The sequence below is a fragment of the Medicago truncatula genome, chromosome 4 (genome assembly GCF_003473485.1).
Source record: "Medicago truncatula cultivar Jemalong A17 chromosome 4, MtrunA17r5.0-ANR, whole genome shotgun sequence".
Taxonomy (NCBI): domain Eukaryota; kingdom Viridiplantae; phylum Streptophyta; class Magnoliopsida; order Fabales; family Fabaceae; genus Medicago; species Medicago truncatula.
In genome coordinates, this window is record NC_053045.1 from 37,929,251 (window position 1) to 37,955,458 (window position 26,208).

General features: G+C 31.2%; 2 protein-coding genes and 1 pseudogene across 2 annotated transcripts; 1 reads left to right on the top strand and 2 right to left on the bottom strand.

Annotated features, from left to right (window-relative positions):
* The first annotated feature begins 825 nt into the window (after positions 1-825).
* Positions 826-2,472, top strand: LOC11445470 (soyasaponin III rhamnosyltransferase-like; annotated as a pseudogene).
* Positions 2,473-4,217: 1,745 nt separating this feature from the next.
* Positions 4,218-7,404, bottom strand: LOC11444444 (heat stress transcription factor A-1e). The gene is made up of 3 exons (XM_024782396.2): positions 6,976-7,404; positions 5,015-6,315; positions 4,218-4,533 (listed from the first exon to the last, which is right to left on the bottom strand). Exons 1-2 carry the CDS (start codon positions 7,186-7,188, stop codon positions 5,047-5,049), a joined length of 1,482 nt encoding a protein of 493 aa, XP_024638164.1. The 5' UTR covers positions 7,189-7,404; the 3' UTR covers positions 4,218-4,533; positions 5,015-5,046.
* Positions 7,405-19,371: 11,967 nt separating this feature from the next.
* LOC11443682 (geraniol 8-hydroxylase) lies at positions 19,372-22,774 on the bottom strand. Its single transcript, XM_024782607.2, has 2 exons — positions 21,835-22,774; positions 19,372-20,050 (listed from the first exon to the last, which is right to left on the bottom strand). The coding sequence occupies exons 1-2, from the start codon at positions 22,726-22,728 to the stop codon at positions 19,439-19,441; spliced, it is 1,506 nt and encodes a 501-aa protein (XP_024638375.2). The 5' UTR covers positions 22,729-22,774; the 3' UTR covers positions 19,372-19,438.
* Positions 22,775-26,208: the final 3,434 nt, after the last annotated feature.

The window sequence follows — 26,208 nt, forward strand, 5'->3', positions numbered from 1 at the left end:
GCACAGCTTTTCTTTAAAAAAACAAAAGCACAGTTTCAACATCATTAATTTCAACAAGGAGTAATTGTTCAAATTGACATGTAATATACGAAGTCTAAAAAATGATGCTATAATTTGAGATTCTTCCTATTTTGACCTCCTATTTTTCCTGTAGACATAAAATTTAGAAAAATCCTTTCATCTTTTGAATTCATAGCAAAAACATGGGGAACTTTGGAGGATCGTTCTAATTTACGCGTGTTACAGATTTAATCTCTTCATATAGACTATGACAAACTTTACAACTAGCAAAATTCATCCATTTCGAATCATATTTGGGTGAATCAAAAGAATGACACTGTTGTTAAATGGTTCAGCTTATCATTATTACATTCACAAGATAATTTTTTGTTTTTTTATAGACTGATACCTTATTATAGTAAAATGCTGAAGAAAAGAAAAGAGGTAAACATAAAATAGCAAATCTTATTGCAGCAACTCTCCATTATACATGAAATTTTGGGGAGTATTTTAGTAGTAAAATACCCAGGTTTAAATACATGTCAATTACAGTTTTGATAAAGCTATGAGTAACCCATATTAGAAATCACTAACCATTGTTCTTCCTCATTTTTGTATTCGGCATTTTAAAGACATATTTTCTTCATTTTGCTTCTCATCTAATCTCTGCATGTCACTCTGCATGTAATAAATTTGTAGGGTCATGAAATTAAAGACAGTGTATATGGGGTGGTTGAGCAATACACGAGATCCACGAGACATTAATGGAGACATGTCTTTTCTTGCATACTAAAACTCTGTCTTCCTACTTATATATCCCAATCTCAACCTTGCCTTGCCACTACATCCATCCATAGCTCTTTCTTTAAACCGTTTCCATGGATTCAATTGTTAAGCATGAGAATGAGAATTGCAAGCCTCTTCATGTCGTAATGCTCCCTTGACTCGCTATGGGACACATATACCCTTATTTCGAGTTGGCCAAGATTCTTGCTCAAAATCGTCACACTGTCACATTTATAAGCTCTCCCGGAATCATTGATCAAATTCCGAAACCACCCAAAACAATTCAACCATTCATCAATTTGGTAAAATCACCTTTACCATACATAGAACAACTACAAGGTGGAGAGAGCACTCAAAATGTTCCATTTAACATGCTTGGTTATCTTAAATTGGCTTATGACGGTCTCCAAGACGATGTTACTGAGATACTCAAAACTTCAAAGCCTGATTGGGTTTTATATGATTATGCAGCTGATTGGTTACCGTCAATAGCGAAAAGCCTCAACATTCCTTGTGCTCATTACAACGTTGTCCCAGCTTGGAACATATGTTTATCAAATCCACCAAAGGATCAAATCAACATAGATAGGTGTAGCCCACCAAAGTGGGTTCCTTTTCAAACATCCATTCATTACAAACCTTATGAGATGATGAGAATGAAGTCACTTTTTAAAAATAATTCTGAAAAAAGAACACCTACTATTAAATTGGACAAAGTATACTCAAGTTGTGACCTTTTTCTTATAAGAACCTCTAGAGAACTTGAAGGTGAATGGTTAGATTATATTTCTTACCAATACAAAGTTCCTGTGGTTCCAGTTGGAATGCTTCCACCATCCATGCAGATAAGAGACGACGAAGAGGAAGAAAGCAACCCTAGTTGGGTGAAAATCAAGGCATGGTTGGATTCAAAAGAATCATCTTCTGTTGTTTACATTGGATTTGGGAGCGAGTTGAAGTTAAGCCAACAAGATCTAACTGAGTTAGCGCATGGAATTGAGCTTTCTAGGTTGCCTTTCTTTTGGGCTTTGAAAAATCTTAAAGAGGGTACACTTGAATTACCTAAAGGATTTGAGGAAAGAACAAAAGAATGTGGAATCGTTTGGAAAACATGGGCACCTCAACTTAAGATCTTAGCTCATGGATCAATTGGTGGATGTATGAGTCATTGTGGTTCAGGTTCAGTCATTGAGAAGCTTCATTTTGGGCATGTCCTTGTGACATTGCCTTATTTACCTGACCAATGTTTGTTTTCAAGAGCACTAGAAGAAAAGAAGGTGGCAATTGAGGTACCAAGGAGTGAGCAAGATGGGTCCTTTACTAGGGACTCGATAGCCCAAACATTGAGGTTGGCAATAGTGGATGAGGAAGGAAGTATGTATCGGAATAATGCCAAAGATATGGAAAAGGTTTTCAGTTCAAAAGATCTTCACAATGAATACATTAAAGATGTCATTGCTGCTCTTCAAAAGTATAGAGTTCGTTATGTCAATTAAGCATATTTCCTTTTTTTTTTTTTTTTTTTTCTCTTTCCTTGTTGAAACAATAGTCCATGAGATTTTGTCAATTCATTAGAAAGAGTTTGACTCTGTAACTTCTTAGGACAGAGTTCAAATAGACTCTTGTTAAATGATCATCGTGCATAACCACTATAAATAAAAATTTCTTTTCCCCGTTATTATTTTTGAAAGTATAAGAGATAGATACTAAAATCTTTACATTGTTAGTACGAAAATGATAGTGGTTTATTGGCTTCCTGCTTTTTCCATTTTGCATAAAAAAAAGGGTTAATTACTGTGTCTTGATTTTGTAATTCTAAAGTCATACTCATCTGTCCTTGTTTATAAGCATTAGTTTGTTAAAGAAAACTGATGTATTTGGTTTCAAATAAAGTTTATGTATTTGGTACAAATTTTGGACCAAATACATCATTTTTCATCGATTATTTTTTTCCTTACAATTAAGGATAAAATAAGTATTTATGGAATTACTTATGACAGTAAACCATATAGAGTTTTTAGTCCATTTAGAGTTATTTCAAAGTTAAATAGCTATTTTAAATTTATTTTAGTCGATTTTCGTAAAAGATGATCCAAAGGGCATGAAAGGACAAAAACAAGAAAATAACCTTGAAACGATGGAAATCCACCCGACCCAAACATTTCTGTGACAGGCTATGCTTTGTACATGTTTATACTTAGTGAATTTTGGGGAATAATTGTTACAAACTTCTTTCGTGAGAAGAAATGGAGCAAGGAGGGGAAGAAGATGGTTGGATTCGGCCACTGCCCAACAATTTAGTAACAACTATATTTTTCAATGAATGTTTTTTCTTTTAAATATTAGTCGGAGGAGGAGGGGTAGTAGGGGTGGCCATGCTACCCAACAATTGTGTTTATGTGTTGTTTCATTTGGATATTATGTTTGAGTTTCACTTTGTAATACTTGTATTCATTATGTTTATGAGTTTTTTTTTTTTTTTTTGAGGGAATTATGTTTATGAGTTTTATTATGCTAATAAGTGTAATTAGGACATTTGTTAAGGATTCAAAAGTAAAAAAAATTGTTAAGTTTTTTGCAAAAAAAATCCGTTTGTTGAAATAATAAAATTACAATGTGTTGGAATATACAATTTTCAAGATAAAATTTCTTTTTAAAACATCTTATTAGGACACTTGTGTTTATTTGCTTATAGTTCTTTTGATACACGTTGAAAGCAATTCAATATCAATTAGCCAAAAGTATCGTGTTGTCACAGTTTTGTTTCAGTTTGTGTGTCAGCACAGGACAAAATTGAAAATTCGGAGAAACTTGGATGGTGGAAAAAGAAAATCTCATAATTTAAACAAGATTTTTTATGTGCAAGTTCTAGTCAAAAGGTCAGTGCAGAAGTCACATATCTTCTACAGAAAATGGCAATTGGAATGCTAGAAGACAGACTATTATAGAGTTGAGTATCTAAGAACTGAGGAAATTGCGATATTCCCCAAGCATGATATCTGATGGACATCATACCGTGTGCATCAGGGATCCATTTTGTCATGCTACAAATTCACCAACCGATTTTGGAAATACGCAACTCTTTCCAAGTTAAGCTGGTGAAAATTCTATCGAAGCCAATAAAGGTAGAAGAATCTCCACCAAAGAAACGCAGAACCCAGCCAACAAACTCTAGTGTCTATACTTCTGATCAAAAGTGTATCAACCGACACAACACATGTGAACATTCAATTATTTCATTTTCTTAAATCACTACCACTGTCGACATGTCCGGTTTGTGTCAAGCGTATCAACCGACACAACACATGTGAACATTCAATTATTTCATTTTCTTAAATCACTACCACTGTCGACATGTCCGGTTTGTGTCGAGCGTCTGTTAGTGTTTCATAGGTAAATAATGCTGAAGGAAACAACGCAAAAAAATGCAATTATAGAGAACACTCTGCTGATATACACACATGAGAAGAGGAGATAGACTGTAGGAGGAGAAAAGTAAAGGAAAGAGTTTACAGAGTTCATCATTATGATCATAACCATGGTCAGGAAGAGCACGCAGAGTTGTCAAAATTCAAAATATAAGGAAATATGAAATTGAAATTAAACTGCATTTGGTCTTTTGGCCCCCAAATAGAGTACAACATGAAACGGGGTGGGGGACAATTTCTTTGGTGTGATATCTTTCAGGTGTTTTTGTAGAAGTAGGAAGCACGGCTTTGTCGTTCCAGTAGCAAAGGACATCAACCTCTGCAGGAATCATGAACAAATAATATTGGAAAATTATTTACAAAATACTCAAGCCAACTTCCAGTCCTCTTCTTCCCAAAGAACCCTTTTCCAGGGATTCCAAACCTCACCAATATGTATACAAAGCATGCAAGGAATATTGAGAAATGGTGAAGAAAGCATATAATCTTTTTTTTTTGTACATTTATAATGCATACATCAAAGGAATATTAAAAAATATATCTGTATTAATAATATACATCTAGGATTAGGGGCAAGATCACATGTTATTTTTTTATATAGACATTCATGTACTCATAAAAAAAAAAATATACGGTCATGTAAGCTATATCTTTTTCCCTATTTTTACAGCAGTTAGGCATCATATTGAAGAAGGCAAAACAATAGCGGAGCATGCTAATGACAAACAATATTACACCAGTTTCAAGTCAAATACCAACAACTAGAACCAGCAAGGCATGCATGAAAATTGTATATTTACCTTCAGTTGCAAAAAACATATATATAAGTATATTATATACACAATGTCGAGTCCGATGCAAGAAGTTCCATCTGTTGAGTAAGATGGTCCATGTGCTGTATCTTATCCATCTTTTCTTGTTGAATCTTCTTTGCTAATGACAATTCCTGGTCTTTAGTCAAACCATATCCTAGAGAACTACCTTTAACTTCGTCTGTGTCTCCAGTAAGTGGGCTTGGCCTAAAAAATTGTTCCCAGAACTCATCGTTGATTCCTGGAAGCTTGGAATTTTCATTCGCATCAGAAGAAAAAGCATCAGCTTCCAAAGACTGTGTCCCATCCAAAACAGCTGATATCACATCCAATTCCTCATCATTCTCACCGACAGACCCCACAAAATTTTGATCAGGATTCATGAAGCTGCTCTCTGTAGCCAGTCCATGAACTTCACCAAAATCCAAAATATTGTCTTGGTGTGCTGTTGTAAATTCGGGAAATTCAGCAGTTTTGACACAGTCAGTTAACACAGCAGGTGAAGATTGTACCTCAGACATGCTATTGGTCATACAACTTACAGGAAATTGAGATTCTACTGCTATACATGACTGCCCAGAAATAGGTGAAACGTCAGAAAGTGTTACACCAGAAACTTGGGTGGACGAACTACTGCTATCTAATGGAATGGCCGAAGGAACATCATCAATAAGGAATGCATCAAGGTTCTTGATGGAGGAATCCACCCTTGCAGAACTGTTCATTTGCAACATCTGGTTAAATAATGTTTTTGCAGCCTCATTAATCGAAGGCTGGTACTTAACAACACGCCCATCAAGAGGATTATGGGGATTCTTGGTGGCTAAACTATCTTCTTCCTGCCCCTGGAGCCGCCTCTTTTTACCTGCGGTAACATGTCTATTACTTTCATTCTGCTGCTGTGAAAATTGAGCCATAAAGCCCGGACTATTCATGGCCTTTGCCAGAAAGGACATCATCTGTTGCTGACGCTGCTCCATCACTTGCACACGTTGCCCAACATTTACCAATTGGTTATCAGTCGATTGTTGTTGCTGTCTTAACTTAACAAGTTCCTGCATAAGAACATTCTTGTCCCTTTTCAGTCTTTCAACCTCTTCATCAAGCCCAAACTTACCCACTTCCACACATGACCCAACAGGTGGGTTCTGCGGCTTAGATAGCTGCTGATTATTACCATTTGCATGAGTAGATTTCCGCCTATTGATATTCTTTAACAAATGTTTTTGACCCCTTAAAAATCCTTCATGAGCAAATTCCCAGCGGTCGGGGTCAACCTTTCTAAAACCCTGCTTATGAATAAAAAAAGATAGCTGATATGATGACTGAGACTAGTAAATACTCCATCATGATTAAAATTATACAATATGCAAATAGTCCAGCATTCTTAAATGTATAGTATTAAAAAAGTAAGAACGGGAGAGGTAAATTCAGCACCAGAACAAGTATCTCGACTTTGATAACTAACTAACTAATGAATCCCCAATAGGGGACCTATCTTATCCATAACCTAGAATCCTATTACTTAATTGCAGTCACTATTCTACTTACCGTGTAGAATTCGATAATAACATTCGCAAACTGCAAAAAGTGGCTGGTGGTTTGAAACGAAACATTCCTTCCATGAAACTCTTGGAAATATTACCTACATCCAATTCTTGGAAAATATTCATCCGTACAACGAGTGGAAGCATCGGCAGCACCACGGTAACACTAGCAGGTAGCTAATTGCTTCTAATTACAATCACAGCTCCCTCTCCAATCACCAAATTACAATTACGCGGGTACACAATTATAATCACTGAACAATTTATGAATAAATAAATAAATTCTATCAATTACAAAACCTAATAAAATCTTGGTCGATAAGTTAATATGATATGAAGTAATGAATGAATTACTGTAAAACCCTAATTAAGAAAATCTGAAAAGGTAAAGTAAGAACATACGTAGGTGTTCAATTGTCTGACAAAGCTGGAGAAGTTGTTGTGTTTGAAATATTTAGGCAAGATGTGTTTGGAGAAATCGGTGGAATTCAACACGACGAAGGTGTTGTTGTTTTTACCCCATGAAACGATCGATTCGGTTGAAGAGTCATCAACCATATCGTAGGTTTTGCTTAAGAATGGTGGTAATACATAATTCGCGATCCCAGCTGTCATATCTCCAATCCTTTACTTTCTGGTGATGGTTGAATTGAATTGAAGAAGAAGAAGAAGAAGAAGAATAGGGGAGGTAAGAAAGAAAGTTTGAGGGTAAGAATAGTGATGATGGTGAAGTGAAGGATATATAGATAGACACCAATGACTTCAATAAAGAGTGTTAATTTCAAGACTGGGTTTTACTGTTTTGGGATTTCGATTCGGTGTACTCCTCAATCCCCATGCTTTCAATAATAGGGGAACCGATAAGAATTTTTTTCATTTTCTTTTTTGGTAGAATAATAAATAAAAAGCAAATAAATCCTCAATTTAGTACTGTATATTTTGTCTTAAGACGTGTATTCAATTTTCTTAATGTGTAAAAATTGCATTTTTTATTTTTAACATTTTAACGTGTTGCTTTACTCTTTAGAAACAAACGTTAATATAACTCTTCATTTATATCAAATGACGTGTTTGTTTATTCGATTTTCTATTGCATTTAAAATAAAGAAACATAAATTTTGTCATATATTAAATCAAATATTTTTTATGAATAAATTATGCTCCCTTTTTGTACCAAAATAAATAAATAAAAAATTATGCTCCCTTTCAGTTTCAAGTGTTGTTTTGAAACAATTCACCAAATTAAAAGAGGGAATTTGTAGAGTTTTTTTTCTTTCAATTATAACCTTATTTTAATCTATCAATAAATTCATATTTTTTTGCTATACTATTTTTTTTTTGACAAAAATAAAATGATATTCATTCATTCATTCAAATCGATGGAGTATATTAGATACAAATATCGCTAAAAACATAAAAGGTGAATCTGCGAACAAACTCACAGCACCCAAGTTAAAAGCATACAACGGCAAAATGCCTACAAATAGTATGATAAAATCTAAATCACTAAAATATTTATGTTTCCGGATCTGCAACGTTGATGCCAAAATCATCGGTTGAATTTATAATTGATTGATGTAGATCTTTCAATACGAACTAAACAAATGCCGCACAAGACGACGAACAACACAACCCCACACTTAGACGATGAAATAAAAAAAAAACACAAAAGGAAAAACTTGATAGATGTGAAAATCACTTATTTAGATTGAAAAAAAAAAAAAAGGAAAAAAGAAGTAGATGGGTGATTCTATGTCAAAAAATAACCTAAAATCATCCCTCTTCGATGAACAAAGGAAAAAGAAAGTTTAGAGAGAAGTTGGAGTTTCTCTCATTAGAAAGTTAGAACCGACTTTTTTTTGTGCTACGCTATTTGCTTTTAATAAACTTAATGTGTTATATTTTTTTCTCATAACAAACAATTGTTAGTTACTCTCCCTCTTTCCAACAAATTTCAATTTTTTTTCATACACATTTTTTTAATTTTTTCCATCAAAATTGTTCTTTTATTTTGAAATTTTTAACAATGTTTCTCATCATATTTGTAGAATTTCAACTCTTTATAAAATCATTATTATATGCAACAAAATTTCGTTTAAATTTGCAGATAACAAATAACAAATTTGGGTTTTTCAAATAGATAGTATTTATTAGTTTTATTGAAAAAGAGGAGGTAAGAGTAATTGATAAAGAATATAATTGACAAATTATATCCTTACACTACCAAAATGACAGTTAGATAGGAACGCTAAATCCGTATTCAGATGACACTTAAAAAGAAATAGAGAGAGTAATAATTTTCTCTAAAAAAATATTATAATAAGTTCTTTTTATAGTGTAGTTCATATTTTCTTGAAATTTAACTTTTAATTTTTTAATTACTAATTTCTTTTTTAAACAGATGCCAACAGTATCAAAACATTATATTAAATCAAAAAAAGAGTACAAAATAGAAAAAGGGGACCGACCAAAACCTTTTCAAAAGGTGCTGAACCTGCAATTGGGCATATCCAACCTACTCCTAATGTACTCTCCCCTAATTAAATCAGGGATACTATCAGACCAAAATAACTCAAAAGAGGGAAAGAAAAAAAAAAAGGCCAAGGTTTGCAAGACTCTCAGCGCAAGAATTACCTTCCCTGTTGATATGGGACACTACAAATCTCATGTTTCTTAATCTAACTAAACAATTTTGCCATCTATTTCTTACACACTAAGGAACTACTAAGTTTGACTTGAAGGCCAAGTTAACTAGTTGTGAATTCCAGCCAAACATTTTGGAAGCCTTTGAGAGAGGCTATTTCAATAGCAGTCATGGGAGCCACAAGTTCAGCGTGTAGAGCATCTTTGCTGCCTAAGAATTGCGAGAAGCAACCAATGAAAACACCATCAGAGTCTCTAAAAATGCCGCATGCAGAAGCTCTAACTGGATTTTTGATGGATGCTCCATCTGTGTTGACTTTGATCCAAGAGGTTAAAGGAGGGAACCAAAAGGCCTCTTTAATGGATGGAGCGTTTGGTGCCTTTATGTTAACCTTGCAAGCTTTAAGGATGCTAAACTCAAGCATGTCACATCTATCCGATTTCTTAGTTTTATTGCCTGCAATTGAGGTTTTAGCAATGATTCCATTAATAGTAGATTTCCAATGCAAGGTCTTGTCCTTGAACCTAATTTGATTTCTTCTGTGCCAAATGGAGTTGAGAATATTAACTATACAAGATTTAATAACCAACTTACATTGATGAGACCCGTTTCTTTCTAGTAACAGCCAAAAGTCTTCTACCGAATTGAACTGAAGAGAAGTATTAAGAAGAGAAAACAACCAATTCCAAAGTTTCATTGCATAGGAGCACCGGAAGAAGAGATGAAACGTGGATTCCTCATCAGAGTAGATGAACACATGGAAGGATTAGAAACCCCTCTTGTCTAAATAGTATTAAAAATAATAATAAATAAATGTCTAAATGAAGGGTAAAAATACAAGAAAAAATCAGCCTAAAACTATGTATGATCTTTTTATAGAAATTATATATGCACATCACGCTAAAGTTCAAGCATTAATGTGTCTCTGTTTTCGCTTTTATCAATAAAAATAATAGAAATTATAAAATTTTATCTGATTATTTATAAAATTAAGTTATTTGACAGGAATTAATGACAAATTAATTTAAAAAAATTAGGGTTAAATATGTTTTTTATCCCTATAAATATTTCAACTTTTCGTTTTAGTCCCTCTAAAAAATTTCTTCAACTTTTAGCCCTTAAGTTTTTCGTATTCACTTTTGGTCCCTCCTTTAAAGTAAACTCATATGTAGAATTCATATTTTTGAATAAAATATTGCAGAAAAATTTATAATATTATAAGAATCTCTCCAAAAAAAACTAATTTTTTTTAACAAAACATGAATTAAATATGAATTTTTATATTTTCGGTGGTTAAAAATTCATATTTAATTTATGTTTGGTTAAAAAATTCTAATTTTTTTATAGTGAATTTTACAATGTTCTACACATTTTGCACAATTATATTAGAAAATACATAAATTGACTTTAAAATAGGGGGCAAAGTAATGATTGAAAATTTTATAGGGATTAAAAATTGAAGGAAAATTTTAGAGAGATTAAAACAAAAAATTGAAATATTTATAGAGACTAAAAACATATTTATAAAAGCTGAAGAAAAAGGATGCACAACACACAATTTAATGATAGAGAAACGATATTTATACATATACTTTTTGACAACTTTTGAAACAATCATCTCTCTTATACTCACATTTGTTTTTATTCTCTCTCTTCTTCTCTCTCTCCATTGTTTTTGTCCAATAAGAAGAGGAGAAAAGTGATTGTCACAAGAGTTGTATAAATATCACTTCTCTTAACCATATATGTATACAACACACAATTTAACATACATGAAATATGTTTTTTCATGCAACCGTTGTCGTGTAGGCAAACATCCACAACACACTCTCCAAATTAGATTTCAATGGTACTTTCACTTTCCATAAACTGATCCAACCTCATGTTACATCATGTTTGTACCCTCCTCTCACTCAAATGCTTCAACATGACCTAGTCTTCACCATCAGAAACACTATGTTTGGTGTAGGTGAAATAGGGGAGAGAGAAGTTGGAGAGAAAGATTGCATTTCTCTTGTTTGGTTTGACATGAAATAGGGGAGAGAGATTTTAAAAGTATGGGACCCACCAGTTTTAAACTTCTTCGCATAACAGCGAAGAAAGAGCAGAGAATTGATGATTTTTTCTAACTTTCCAGTTCTACCCTTGTTTCTGCCCAACTTACCTAAACGTTGCTTAATATATTTCTCGTTTTGCATTTATGCTGTTTCAGTTGCAGGCGTAAGAAAATTGATTACAAACTTTCAATGCCAAGAAAAAGTGCAGCAAAATTCCTAATGAACAGTACTAAAGAATATCAAGCAAAAAACAAAGAATATCATTAATGAATAATCGAAAGGGATAATCATCTAATAACAGGTAAAATAGAAATCAAATAACTTTTAAAAACAAATACTACTATAAACTAAGAGAAAATATAAACAGATAATAAAAAAATTAAACATATATTTTAATTGTATTATATTAAATTTCTGTGAAAAAAAATTATATTATATTAATGCTATTTTTTTACGTTAACATATTAATTAATGTTATTTAACTACACTTGTAATTAATAAAATAAGTAGATTAGAAAGTTAATTTATTAATTAATTAATTAGATAAAGTTTGATAGAGCCATTTTTTTTTAAGTTTTCTTTTTGAGGGAATTTTTTTTTAAGTGAAATTAATTATTTATACTATATAAATATATAAACTGACTAACAAAATTCTATATTAGTGTTAGAGTTGAAGGGTATTTTTGTCCCATTGAAATTAAAACACACTTCTCTCTCTTCTATTTCTTTTCTATTTTGTTTAAGGTTAAATATGTTTTTGGTCCCTATAAATATACCAACTTTTCGTTTTAGTTCCTCTAAAATATTCCTTCAACTTTTAATCCCTTCAAAATTTTCCATCTTCACTTTTGGTCCCTCTTTTAAAGTAAACTCATATGTAGAATTCATATTTTTGAATCAAATTGTCCAAAAAAATTTAATAATATTATAAGAATCTCTCCCAAAAAAATTAGAATTTTTTAACAAAACATGAATTTAAAATGAATTTTTATATTTTCTATGGTTAAAAATTCATATTTAATTTATGCTTACTTCAAAAATTCTAAATTTTTTTGGAAAATGTTTTTACAATATTCTACACATTTCTGTACAATTTCATTAGAAAATACTAAAATTTACTTTAGAATAGAGACCAAAAATAATGACTCAAAATTTTATAGGGACTAAAAATTGAAGGAAAATTTTAGAGGAACTAAAACGAAAAGTTGATATATTTATAGGGACCAAAAACATATTTAACCCTTTTGTTTATAGAAAACAATACATTAAATCTCCTCTATTTCTCTCATACTTCTTTCTTCTCAAACTCTCTCCCTTCACATCAACATCAACATGTATAGAAAGCATCAACATCAAATACTAATTTCACGGTTCACAGGTAGCAAATAAGTGATATTCCCTCTCCAACAAGTCGGCCCTAATTTTCTCTCTCTAGGTTTTCTCTTACAATTTTTTCATTGAGGGGTGGTTTTCTCTTTATTTCAATCTAAATAAGTGATTTTCACATAGATCTAGGTTTTTTTTCTTTGTAATTTCATCATCTAAGTGTGGTGATTTGTTGTTCGTCGTCTTGTGCGGCGTTGTTTGATTTCCCGTCTTTGTGCGGTGTTCATTTGATTCATATTGAAAGATTGATTGTTCAATCAAAGATTTGGGCATCAACGTTGCAGATCCGGAGGTAATGGATATTCCGGTCACTTTAATTTCATCATATATTTTTGTAGGCATTATGCAGTTGTAATGTTTTACAACTCGAAAGTTTACCTCAACTCGTTTTAGCTATGTAAACTCAAATCGTAATCTCGACTCGTAAACTAGTACGAGTTTACCTAAAATTAAAATTATATAAAATTTATTATAGATATAGCATATGTAAGTTAATATTTAAACAAAACATAACCAATTAACCACATTTAAATAATAAACTCTAACAATAAGAAACATAATTTATCAGTACATTTAAACTCTATTTCACCTTCAGTTGTAACTTTAACTTCAATTGCTCCATTTTCTCATTTAAATACTTGAGCAAGTAATATATTTGAATGATTTCAAATCAATCAATAATAACAAGCTTCTGAATGCATTCCTTAAAATTCAATGTATGTCATTGTCACGCATTGGCGTAGCTTCTGTACATAACAAGCATGGAAAAAACGAGTTATGTTAACCGTAAAGGCAACATTTCAACACTTTGGAATTGAAAAAAGAATTGGATTTTGAAACAAAAAAGGAGACAAAACAAATAACCAAAAAAAAAAAAAATCAAAGGTAAACTCGGACGAGTTTACCGAGTTTAACACATGTTAACTCGGTCAAACTCGTCGAACTTTTCGATTTCACCAAAAACCGAGTTTACACGTTTTTGCCACCTAAAAACGTAAACTCGGGCGAGTTTACGAGTTAACACTCGATTTGTGGAACAGTTGTATGCTATTAACTTGGATGTTGTGAGTTTGTTCGCAGATTCATCCTTTACGTTTTTAACGATGTTGAATGATGTAATTTCTTGATTTAAATGAATGAATATTATTTTATTTGTAAAAAATATATAAAATACTAATTTCATTTGTGCTTAATTCAGTTGAATCCACTTTCAGTCTTTCCATTTATTTTCAGCCACTATTCATATATATTTTAGCTAAGAGGCATTCAACCGCTAGTGTGTGTGTGTATATATATATAACGAGCAGTATTGAGATGAACGTGAACAAATTTTATTTAAGAGAATAATAAACTATTTTTTTTTCAACTAAAGAGTTGCATTCACAAAATATTTTAGAGAATTTATTGACATAAAATGAACATGACATAATTTTATTTTACAAATTAACAAGAAATAATTATTTCTATGAATATATTCAAACACTACAATAAATAAATACTTGTGTCATGAGATAAATCTAACCATATTTCAAATACCCCTAGTTGTATATTTTTTTTTGAAATGACTCTTGCTGGCTGAGCCTTTGCTAATGCTATTCCAAACTTGTCCTCCATGTTGATATCTTCTATTTTGATTCCATTTTCCAATTTCCAGTTAAAACAATTGATCAAATGGTGTAAGCTCAAAATTGTGACCTTATTTATTAATTTTGTTAGGTTTGCAGCAACTTAACCTAATTTTTTCCCGCTCATTTGTTTTATTAGATTTGCAATTATATAACCTAACAAATTCCATCTAAAAAAAATGCATTGCATCAATTTCATTCATATCCTCTTGCACGTTTGTTCTAGAAACTATGAGCATATCGATGATCACGTTTGATGCCTTCTATTTTATACTTTTTTTTTTGACAATTTTTTGTACACTTTCTTTTTTAAGAAAATATTTTGTACACTTATTTAATACTAAAAAAATGCATCGCATCAATTTCATTCATCTCCTCTTGCCTTTTATTTTGCTATCCTCTTGTCTTTTTTTTTTTTTTTTTTACAATATTTTGTACACAATACTAGAAAAATTCATCGCACTAATTTCATGCCTTTTATTTTTTTTACAATATTTTGTACACTTTTTTTTAACCAATTTCATGCCTTTATTTCATTCCTAATCCGGTTGCCTTTTTTTTTTTTTTTTTTTTTTACAATATTTTTTTTGAACACAATATTTTTTGAAAGCACGTATCCTAACATCTTGGAGAGCATGAGTGACATTAGTTACTTTCAAAATAGAGCTATATTGACAACAAAAAATTCAATAGTCGAGAAGATCAACGACTATATATTGGACATGGTTCCAGGTGAGGAGAAGGTTTATTTGAGTTATGATTCACCTATTCATTATAACTTAAACGGTGATCATATTGACGATGTTCATACACCCGAATTCCTCAACACCATCACTGCTTCTGGACTGTCTAATCGAAAATTAAGGCTAAAGGTTGGTGTGCCAGTTATGTTGTTGAGAAATATAGATACACGATATGAATTATGCAATGGAACCAGATTGGTTATCACTAGGATGAGAAGATACGTCATTGAGGGGAGGGTCATTTCCGGAAGTAATGTTGGTGATCAGATTTTTGTATCCAGGCTATCTATATCGCCTTCAGATGTCAGGATTCCCTTTAAGTTTCAACAAAGACAATTTTCTTTGACTGTATCATTTGCAATGACAATTAACAAAAGTCAAGGGCAGTCGCTTAAACATGTTGGTGTATATAACACCTGTATTTTCTCACGGACAATTGTATGTTGTTGTTTCAAGAGTTACATCCAAAGAAGGACTAAAAATATTGATCACTGATGAAGATGGTGAAGATACTAATGTAACGTCTAATGCCGTATATGAGGAAGTATTTCACAATGTGTGATGAAAATACATGCCAATGTACTAAAAATTTCATATTTCTTTTACCGAATTATTGATAGGATTATCAAATTTTCTTTTATAATATTTTTAGATTTCATACATATTATGAAGTGTTTTATTTTGTCTACTATGTATTATCAAGTGTTATTTTTTCACCGTTACCAATTATATATTGCATTTCATTATTCGTATGTCAATCCCTATACAATAAACCCGAGCGGAGCACGAGTCTAAAATCTAATTAGGGTTAAAAGTTGTACTACTTCGTCCCCATAAAGTTAGCTTAGTTGGTAGGAACATATATAATATATATAGGGACGGACACAAATCTCATACATCTCAATTATTCATCTTAAATGATTAATTTTTGGTCATCAAATTACTTGATAAAAAAAAATTTGTACTACTATTTTATTACGAGTGTCTCATTTGTAATATTTTTATTTCTCGTGTTATTTATCACTTTAGATTAAAAATGCAATATTTATTAGCTTTTTTCATCAATATTCTCATTTAATTAAATAGTCTACCTAAGTATTTCACTGCTACTACTATTTATTAATTAGTCTATATATTTTTTTTAGTGTTACAAAGTAATGAGGTAAAATAAAACGAAAAAAAGTATAGTTGAAATAAATTTCAAGTTTATCCCTCAGAATGAAAAACTCCATATAAGAAAAGGGGCAGTCTCAGACTCTTAGTTAGTAGATCACTTTAAATGTGATCCCTTCTTAGCCATAAAATATTAACACATGTTTTGCTCTTTAAGAATATGCATCAATATAGTGTTATCATTTCTGTGTAAGATATCTCTAATATGAAGGATGTCAATAGCATAAATGTCTAAGATATGATCACGACGAGCAACAAACAATTTAACCGCTTCCAAACAATCACTCTCACAAATAATATATGCACACATGTTTTCTTAATAAGAGTATTTTAAATTATAGTACACACTATTTTACTATTAATTTTAAGATAATTAATCATTTTGTTAAGAAGTGAGCATTATCTAACAATACATTGGTATTCTTTCTCTTTTTTCAAGGCTCCGTCAGGTATCATCCTCTCTATTGAATCTCTTTTTAATTTTTAATTTTTTTTGGGTGGGGGGAGTGCTGACCACACGAAAATATCTTGGGTGGACTAGAACACTGTTTGCAAGAGTAAAGAGGTTGGTGGTTTGAGGGTAAGGAGTATTAGGGTGTTTAATATAGCTCCGTTAGAGAAGTAGTGTTGGAGGAGAGAGAGTCATTATGGTTTAGGGTGTTGAGGGCGCGTTATGGGGTAGATGGGGGACGATTGATGGGTGGTGGTCGTGGGTCATCTTTATGGTGGCTTGATGGGTTATTTGATTTGCTACCGTCCGAAAAATCTGGAAAGAAAGAAATAACAGGCTTTTTACAGATAAAACATGCTCGATATTACAGGTGGTTGATAAGAATAAGTCCCATACTTTTATGTGGTTGAAGGCGAAATTTACTACTCTTCCCTTCTACTTTTATGGTTGGTGGCTTAGTCCGTTCACCATGATAGACATAGACTAATAGTTATTTCTGTTCTAGTTTTATTTTTTGTACTGTTTCTCTTGTAAATATTGTTTGAACCATGCTGTTTCTTTCTTAGTACACCTTGTATTAGGAAGGACACATTGATTTCGTAATATATTCCATTTTAACTTATTAAAAAAAAATAGAAATAATAATTTAAATAAAGGATAAAATTAGATGAAAATATAGTCATACAAAACCTTAGTATCCCTTTATACGTAAGTATATATTAAATTGCATTTTTGGTCCCATAACTATTTAGGTAGTATCGCTTTGATCCCTTAATTAAAATTTGATTTATTTTGGTCATTAACTTATCTCCGTTACACATTTTGGTCTTATCCGTTAGTTTTAATTCAAAAACGTTAGGCTTTCTTCATTTTCTTATGAAATTTTTCTGGGATTCTTGTTGTTGAAGGTTGATGGAGATGTTATGAAGATGAAAAAGAGGAGAACAAGATGAAGAAAACTTAACGATTTTGAATTAAAACTAACGGAAAGCTCCAAAATGTGTAACAGAGAGAAGTTAAGGGTAATTGAGGGCCCAAAACGATACTACCTAAATAGTTAAGGACCAAAAATGCAATTTAGTTTTATTTTATTTTATTTAGTTTGATAAAGATTGACAGAATATAGTTCATGACTATATGAACGCACAAATGTGTGCTCCTTCTGTATATGGAAACGAAATAGGTAAGAATGCATCCATTGATAACCACTAGGCTAATCGTTCCATCAAGTCCATCAAGGTTGTGTGATCTAAATTTCACTGCATATTTTAGCCTCTTTAAAAAAACATATTAATTAATATGTTTAATATGTTTTTTAAAAGAGGTTAAAATGATATATTACCACTATAAAAAAGTCATCCAACACAAGGTGTGCCAAGGAACATTTAAAAGATCCAAATTATAAACTCGAAAAAGAGAAAACAAAACAAAAACAAGGAACATGAATGAACTAAGTTACAAAAGTTAGGCCATGCATAAGATTTTGCCTCAAAAAGTTATAGTCAAACGTTAACATAACTCTTTATCCGATTTTCTATTGCATTTAATATAAAAAAGCATAAATTTTGTCATATATTAAATCAAATACTCCCTCCTTCCCTATATTTAAGCACTCTCTTACTAGATCAAATGATAATTATATATAGGAATGGAGAGAGCATTTTTTATGAATAAGATTATGCTCCCTTTCAGTTTTATCTTTTAAGTGTTGTTTTGAAACAATTCACATAATTAAAAGTGAATTTTTAGAGTTTTTTTTTTCTCTTTCAATTATACTCTTATTTTAATCCACCAATAAATTTATATTTTTAACCTACACTATCTGTTTTTAATAAATCTAATATATTATATTTTTTTCATAACAAACCATTGTTAGTTACTCTCCCCTTTCTAACATATTCCAATTTTTTTCATACATATATATTTTTTTCCATCAAAATTGTTTTTTTATTTTACAATTGAATTTTTTATCAATGTTACTCATCTTATTTATAGAGTTTCAGCTCTTCATAGAATCACTATTATGCAATAAAATTTTGTTTAAATTTGCAAATAACAAACTTGAGTTTTTCAAATAGATAGTATTAATTAATTTTATCGAAAAAAGGTAAATAATAGCAATTGATAAAGAGTATAATTGACAAATTTACGCATAAACCTGTTTTTTAATGCAAGTGTATGCAAACATCCACAACACCCTCCAAATTAGATTTCAAACCTTTAGTTGTACTTTCACTTTCCATAAACTAATCCAACCCCATGTTACATTACATCATGTTTGTACCCTCCTCTCACTCAAATGCAAGATGTATAGAAAGCATCAATATCAAATACTAATTTCATTTGTGCTTAATTCAGTTGAATCCATTTTAGAGGCATTTGAAAATGCATGATCTGTTAGGAATAGCAAATTCAAGGTCAACATAGTACGTTGTTCCTATTAAGTTGCCTTTCTTTTACGTTAGTCTCTCCATTTATTTCTCGAATTGTCAAGACCGTTCTAATTCTTCCTTTTATGTCAGTCAATGACTATGACACATTCAGCCACTATATTCTATAACTAGTAGTATTTGAGATGAACATAAACAAATTTTATTTTAGAGAATAATAAACTATTTTTAGAATTTCACAAAATATTTTATAGTTTATTGACATTTAATGAACATGACATAATTTTTATTTTACAAATTAACAAGAAATAATTATTTCTATGAATATATTCAAACACTATTATAATTTTATAAATACTTGTGTCATGAGATAAATCTAAACATATTTCAAATACCCTAGTTGTATATTTTTTCTGCAATGACTTTTACTGGCTGAGCCTTTGCTAATGTTATCCCAAATTTGTCCTCCATGTTCATATCTTCTATTTTCTTTCCATCTTCCGTTTTCCAGTTAAAACAATTGATTAATGAACCCAACATCAAATGCAACATCCTCGTCCCTAACGTTAAACCAGGACAAATTCGCCTCCCAGCACCAAATGGTGTAAGCTCGAAATTGTGACCTTTAACATCAATTTCCGATCTTAAGAATCTCTCCGGTGAAAACAAATTTGCATTTTCCCAAAAACTAGAATTTCTACCAATAGCCCACACATTGACCCACACATGTGCATCTTTTGGAATTGTGTATCCACAAATTTCCACATTTGTATTTGCTTTTCGAGGGACTAAGAATGGAACTGGAGGGTGCAATCGAAATGTCTCTTTTATTATTGCTTGTAAATAAGGAAGCTTAGCAATATCTGATTCACCTAAAGTTTTTCCTTTGCCAATTATTTGTTCCAGCTCTTGTTTTGCTTTTGACATAATCTTTTCATTTTTGAGCAATTCTGCCATTGCCCATTCTAGCGTAGATGAAATTGTATCGGTACCCGCAACAAAGAGAGTCTGATAAATAAAAAACACTCAATCATTATATAAGACATTTACATGCATTGTTATTTGTTAGTATACAAAGGCAAGAGTGATGGTATTTAGTGACAATTTTTGTGACAACATTCTTTTTCGCTCTTTTTATTGGTAAAAAATAATAGAGAGATAAAAAGAAAGACAAAGAATAATAACATAAAAGGAATATAAAAAATAAAGTTGTCACAAAATTGTTGTACAAATATCATTTTCACATATACAAACAAATTTGATGATGTGTTTTCACATCATTTTATGAATATAACTTTGACAAATGACACCAAAGCATTGAATGTGCACAAGCGAACAATTTTTATAGCTGGCGAATATCTTTGGTTTCATTTAGAAGTAATTTTTATAGTATACATCAGTTATTCATTGAATTTGAAAACGAAATATTTGCTTATGTGATCGGAGGAAATACAAATTAAGTTTATATATATACCAACTAGTTTGAGGGACATTTACTAAACTATCTCTTACTTTAAATTGGTTTACAATAGTGGGTATTTGGTTTTTTTTGTCAAAATAAACATGTGCGCTTTTGCTAACTTGGACCTTCATGTCTTTTGTTGGTCTAAGTTAGCAAAACCCCACACACACACACACACACACACACATATATATATATATATATATATATATATATATATATATATATATATATATAATGAGTTTAATTTGCTTATATTTACGTGTATTTTTTTTTTAATAAAAATATATAAACAATGCAGTATATATGGTTTTTTTTAGAAAATTATTATTTTTTTGAATAAAAACAGAAGTTTTATTAATGGAAAATGTCTTTACACAGCTGGCCCCTTAAAAAATTAGGCACATCCTTAATCCATGTCTTAGTCCCTTCATTAAGGGAATGTTTAGCAAGATAATGGGCCACAATATTGTTGGCCCTTCTAGTAAACGTAACTCTACAGTCATGGAAAAGGGAGAGCTTGTGTTTAATCATATTCACCATTCTTCCCCAATATTTGAAGTTGCGTATATATAAAACTATTTAACATTGTCCATGCGTAAATGTAGGGGATAAAAGGCAACATAAATTGATGTAATATTGTTCTTATATCAACACAACACCTTGTATTTTTTCTTTCTTTCAAGAAACCAAAATGGGATTTTTCAAACCAACAAAGAAAAGGGCGCATACTAAAAGTAAACACCAACCACAAAGTTGAATCATTTACAAATACAAACAAAAGCAAATCCACCTACGTAACAAAAGCCACACGTTCAATCAACACCTTAACTTTATCAACACCTTTTGGTATGCGTTGCATGTTTTTTTTTTTTATTTTTTTTAACAATATTATTTGAACAACTATTTCATAAGATAATTTGGAGGACAATCAAAATATACAAAGAAATGTAGGTTTTGGTACACAAACCAAAACTATAGATAGAGAAAATGAGAATAGGATGTGAGTATGAAAGAGAAAGTTGTCACAAAATAGTTGTTCAAATATCATTTTTTTTTTCAATAGACGAGATGACAAAGTCATTATAAACTCACACATAAATGGAGGTACCGAGATTCAAAAGTACGTAGATCGCTTTTTTAATAAAATAAAACACTAACCCACTTCAAAATGAAATTAGTTAAAAAAGATATTCAAATTTACAATTTTTTTTGAGAGGATCAAATTTAGAATTATTGTTTAGTTATTTTTAAACTGAAATATGACTAACTATATAAAGGACAAACACATATATTTAACTAGTTTAGCTGGAGAGGGACAAGAAAGTACCAGAGATAAATGTTGGATTTGGGTTTTTTTCATCACTTGGGTGGTAGCTTGATCAATGTCTAGAAACGTATTTAGCATGTCCTTATTTGTGTCAAAACCTTTGACTTCCCTCAACTTCAACCGTTGATCAACCAAACGTTCGAAGATATCAAGGATCTTGCCAGCATAAACAGATGTACGACCCTTAATACCTTGTGGGTCAAACATCCTAAGTGCAGGAAAAAGATCAGCAATGTTTGGTTTTCCACATTCTTCCATTATATTCACAACTAACTCCTTGAAATCACCAACTGAACCAGAAGAATCAACCAAATCAATAGAGAAAATAGTGTTTGACAACAAATTGATTGATGTCTTAAAAGCCATATTTCCAATATCAACAGCTTCATTAATAAGACAACTTTGATTAATATCATTGATGAATTCTTGCAGTTTTTGACTCCTAATTCCCTTACTCTCCTCAAGAGTCTTGTTAGAGAGTAATTGACTATTGCCTATTTTTCTTAAGTCTCTCCAAAGAGGTGAAACAGGTAAGAATGTCATGCTATATTTGTGGTGGTCATGAATTTGCACAGCATTGGGAATGGCTTTATTTGATAAGAATTGATCATGGGTTTGGAGTATTTCTTTGGCCATTTTAGGTGAAGAGACAACTATGGTGGTTATTTGACCTAGTTTTAGACTCATGATTGGTCCATAAATTTCAGCTAATTTGGCTAAGGATTTGTGAGGTTTTTTCCCTAATTGAAGGAGGTTTCCTATGAAGGGAAGAGGAGTAGGTCCTGGTGGAAGCTTGATGTTTGAATTGTTTATGAGTTTGGCTCTTGAAAGCAGAAAATAAAGAGTCAATGCCAATAGAGATAGGAAGAACATACAACTTGGCAAGTATTCCATATTTGAAAGTCAGAGATGTATATGTTGTTGAGTTTGCTATTGTGACAACAAATGCCTATTTATATAAGATTATGGTGACATTTCACATCGAAAAGGTGAATCCAAGTTAATTTTGGTCGTCAGATTAATTGAAGAACACAATCTTATCATACACTGTCAGCATTAGATTATTTCTTTTACCCTTTCCACCACCCTTTATCCTCAACCTCTACAATCCACACCACACCTCCTGCCCAAATTGGTCATGCTTATGTACAGATTAATTGTTTTCGAACTGGAAATTTCATTTAGAAACACACAAATAATTTCAGTTAGATGTTGCTTTCTTTTTTATTTGTAAAATTTGTTTTGAAAATTTTACAAATCAACGAGAATGACAAGTTCTTGCTTCTTGCTTCTTGATCAATACATGACTGTCATAAAAGACAGGAATTCAGTTAATGCTTTTGCATTTGATTTTGAGAATTGGTATCATTCATACCGGAAATGAAGAAACTTATATCTTTTATTTTTTAAAGCCATTGTAGATTTGAATGTAATTCCAGATCTCAAAATATACTCCATTGTTGTAGTAGTTTTTTTTTTTTCAGCAAAAATTCATCGGATTCTAGAACTAAAAAGTGAAAACTCCATTGCTGTACTAGTAGCTTTTTACTTGAATGAAGATTTTTTTTTTTATTTTCTTGTGCCGAAAGAGAACAAACAAGAGGCTTACACTAAATGCATGAGGTATTTGTTAAAATGGGTTTGAGCAGAAAAAATGTTGGATGGGTTTAAGTAGATTTATTGGTACATGAAAGAAGAAAAAAGATTCTTGGAATTTAGTGTGATGAAGAAACTAAATGAGGATGATGATAATAAAAAAATTGAAGATGATGATGAACATTAATGGTGGTGGTTGGAGTTGGACAAAGAGGGAGATGAAGTGTAAAGGATAGATGATTAGATCCGGTGTGAGAGACATATAGTAACATATAATATACTCTAAAATTTAATGGTTGATAAAAAGTTGTCCGTAGTGAAAAAGGATTGACCTTTCCATCTAATGCCACCCTTTATTATAACCAATCCATCTAATGCCGGTGAGAACATAAATGTTTCTGCAGTTGTCACTTCAGTGACAATACCATCAAATGAAATCACAACCATACAAAAAGTGAAAGAGAGAGATGGGGTTTAGTGGTCCTGATTAAAATCTTAGAGTGTCCCTTGAAATTTCCATTGAATTATTCGCGTTGAAATTTACATTGAATTATTCGCGTTGTCACGTGCAATTTATTTTGGTTATGAAATTTTGATACATTGATGAATATTGTCATTCCTTACGTCAAAAAATTATTCCTTACGTCCTAAATTGTATGATGTTTTGGGCATTTCACATATATTAAGAAATACAATTAATATTGTATGGAAAAGAGATATTATAAGTTGTTTTACAAAATTATCCTTAATAAATGATATGAGAAAATTAAATGAAAGAATTGAAAGAAGAAAGGGTAAATAATTAAGGTTATAATAGGAAAAGTATCAATGTTGCATTGGTATTTTAAAGCGACATATAATTTGGGACAATTTTTTTCCCGACATACAATTTGGGACGGAGGGAGTATTTGTCATTTTAGACTAATATACTATTTAGTAATTTATTAACTTTTGTGTGTTGATTACAAAGTCGTCGCCTCATATGGGGAAGAGATTGTCTTCAGTTTTTTTCTTTTTCTTTCTCTCATGTGTGATCTAAATCCTTCGTTAAAAAAGAAAAGAGAGTGTAATGAAAGATAGATATATAGACATGACAGAAAACTAGAGGGATAGGTATGAAATAGAGATTGATAATGAATCCTGAAACATACAATTCCAAGAAGAAATAATATTGCAAATGTCTTAAAAGTAAAATCTCATTTCACATTGAGAAACTGTAAAAGAGTTATTTGAAATTGATACAAAACTTGTAACCGTAATATTGGAAAACAGAAAAGAAATATGTGTCCACTGTCCATGAATGAACTAACATGTGGTTGAAATATGTGTTCATTATACCTGCGACTGCGAGCCCCATTTACACTATAAGGCCAGTGTCCGTGTCAAACTTTATCTCTGAATATTCTTAAGTACATTTCTTTGTTTTTTGAGGAAAGTATATTTGTTTGTTTGTTTGTCATTCCTGGTGATTGGTGAAGACATCTTGATATTCTTTCCTAGTTGATTTTTATTATCAGTGCATGTTTTGTTTTTGACAAATCAAAAATATACGACCTGACTCCTGGGATTTATCAATGCATGAAGGTTCACGTACGTTAATTTTGTCAAATAAATAAAATAAGAGTAATGATACATACAGAACCATAGGTGGCAATACACCCCTTAACACCCACACAAAAATCTGACACGTAGTCATATGGACCCCACACAAGCACACTTTCTCTTTCATCTTCTCTTTTCTCTCACTAATGTATGGGGTGTACAAGTGTGTATAGGAATAAAAGATATCTATGTAACATTTTTCATAAAATAATGCGTGCACGTAATGTTTCCACCTGACCTTTCTATTTATAAGTTTTTCATTCTCTTCTCTCTCAATTTTTTTTTGAAGGATCATTTGCTTTTCTCTCTTCTTTTCTATTTGATTGAGTAATAAAAAAGGGAAAAAAAAAATTGGTTATATTAAAATTAACCATAAAAAAGAAGAAAAAAAATTGTAGCTAATATTTTTTTTTTCCTGTGATGGTTAGAGTTTGAACCCCAGACCTTACGTATATACATGATATGTCTATATCAACAAAGACGGAACCAAATGTTATTGAAAAAGGGGCGACCGCTACCCTTGTAAACCTAGGGTTATACTACCCCTTAGCTAGCCCACTTTATTTAATAAATACAATTTTCATCATATATAATAAACTAATAATCTATTTTTTTTAATTTAATACTCCATCCATTTTAAAATATAAGCAAATTTTACTTTTAAGGTTCATTCAATTAATGATGTATGTGGTCCATATTATGAACCACATACATCATTAATTGAATGAAATTTAAAGATAAAATTTACTTATATTTTGAAACAAAGGAGAACTAATATTTTGTTAACTTGAATCCCACTAGGTATCAATATTACACATTAAACAACTTGTTAAATTGTCCATTCCAATTCCCCATGATTCATAGAACAATTTATTAGAAAATTAATTGGGGCCTCTCTTTTAGTGAATATAACAAATCACTTGCAACTTAGTATCACTTGTCACATTATTCTAAATATCTTTTAATTAGTAAATAGTCATTTTGGTTCCTGACTTTACACTTCGTTGTCACTTTAGTCCCCGACTTATGATAAACTACAAAATAGTCTCTGAAAATATACATTTGTTATCAGTTTAATCCTTACCGTTAAAAATCTATGTTAACTCACGATGTGTCAATCAGAGGGACCAAATTGAAAGTAAAAAATTATTTTTTATTAATGATAAAAAACCAAAA

Excerpts from the sequence above, each read along its gene's own strand:
- LOC11444444 (XM_024782396.2), bottom strand. The coding sequence starts at position 7,188 with ATGACAGCTGGGATCGCGAATTATGTATTACCACCATTCTTAAGCAAA. Across the intron at positions 6,316-6,975 it reads TCAGACAATTGAACACCTAC|GGTTTTAGAAAGGTTGACCC; the intron begins GTATGTTCTTAC and ends ATTCATAAGCAG.
- LOC11443682 (XM_024782607.2), bottom strand. The coding sequence starts at position 22,728 with ATGGAATACTTGCCAAGTTGTATGTTCTTCCTATCTCTATTGGCATTG. Across the intron at positions 20,051-21,834 it reads AAATCCAACATTTATCTCTG|ACTCTCTTTGTTGCGGGTAC; the intron begins GTACTTTCTTGT and ends TTTATTTATCAG.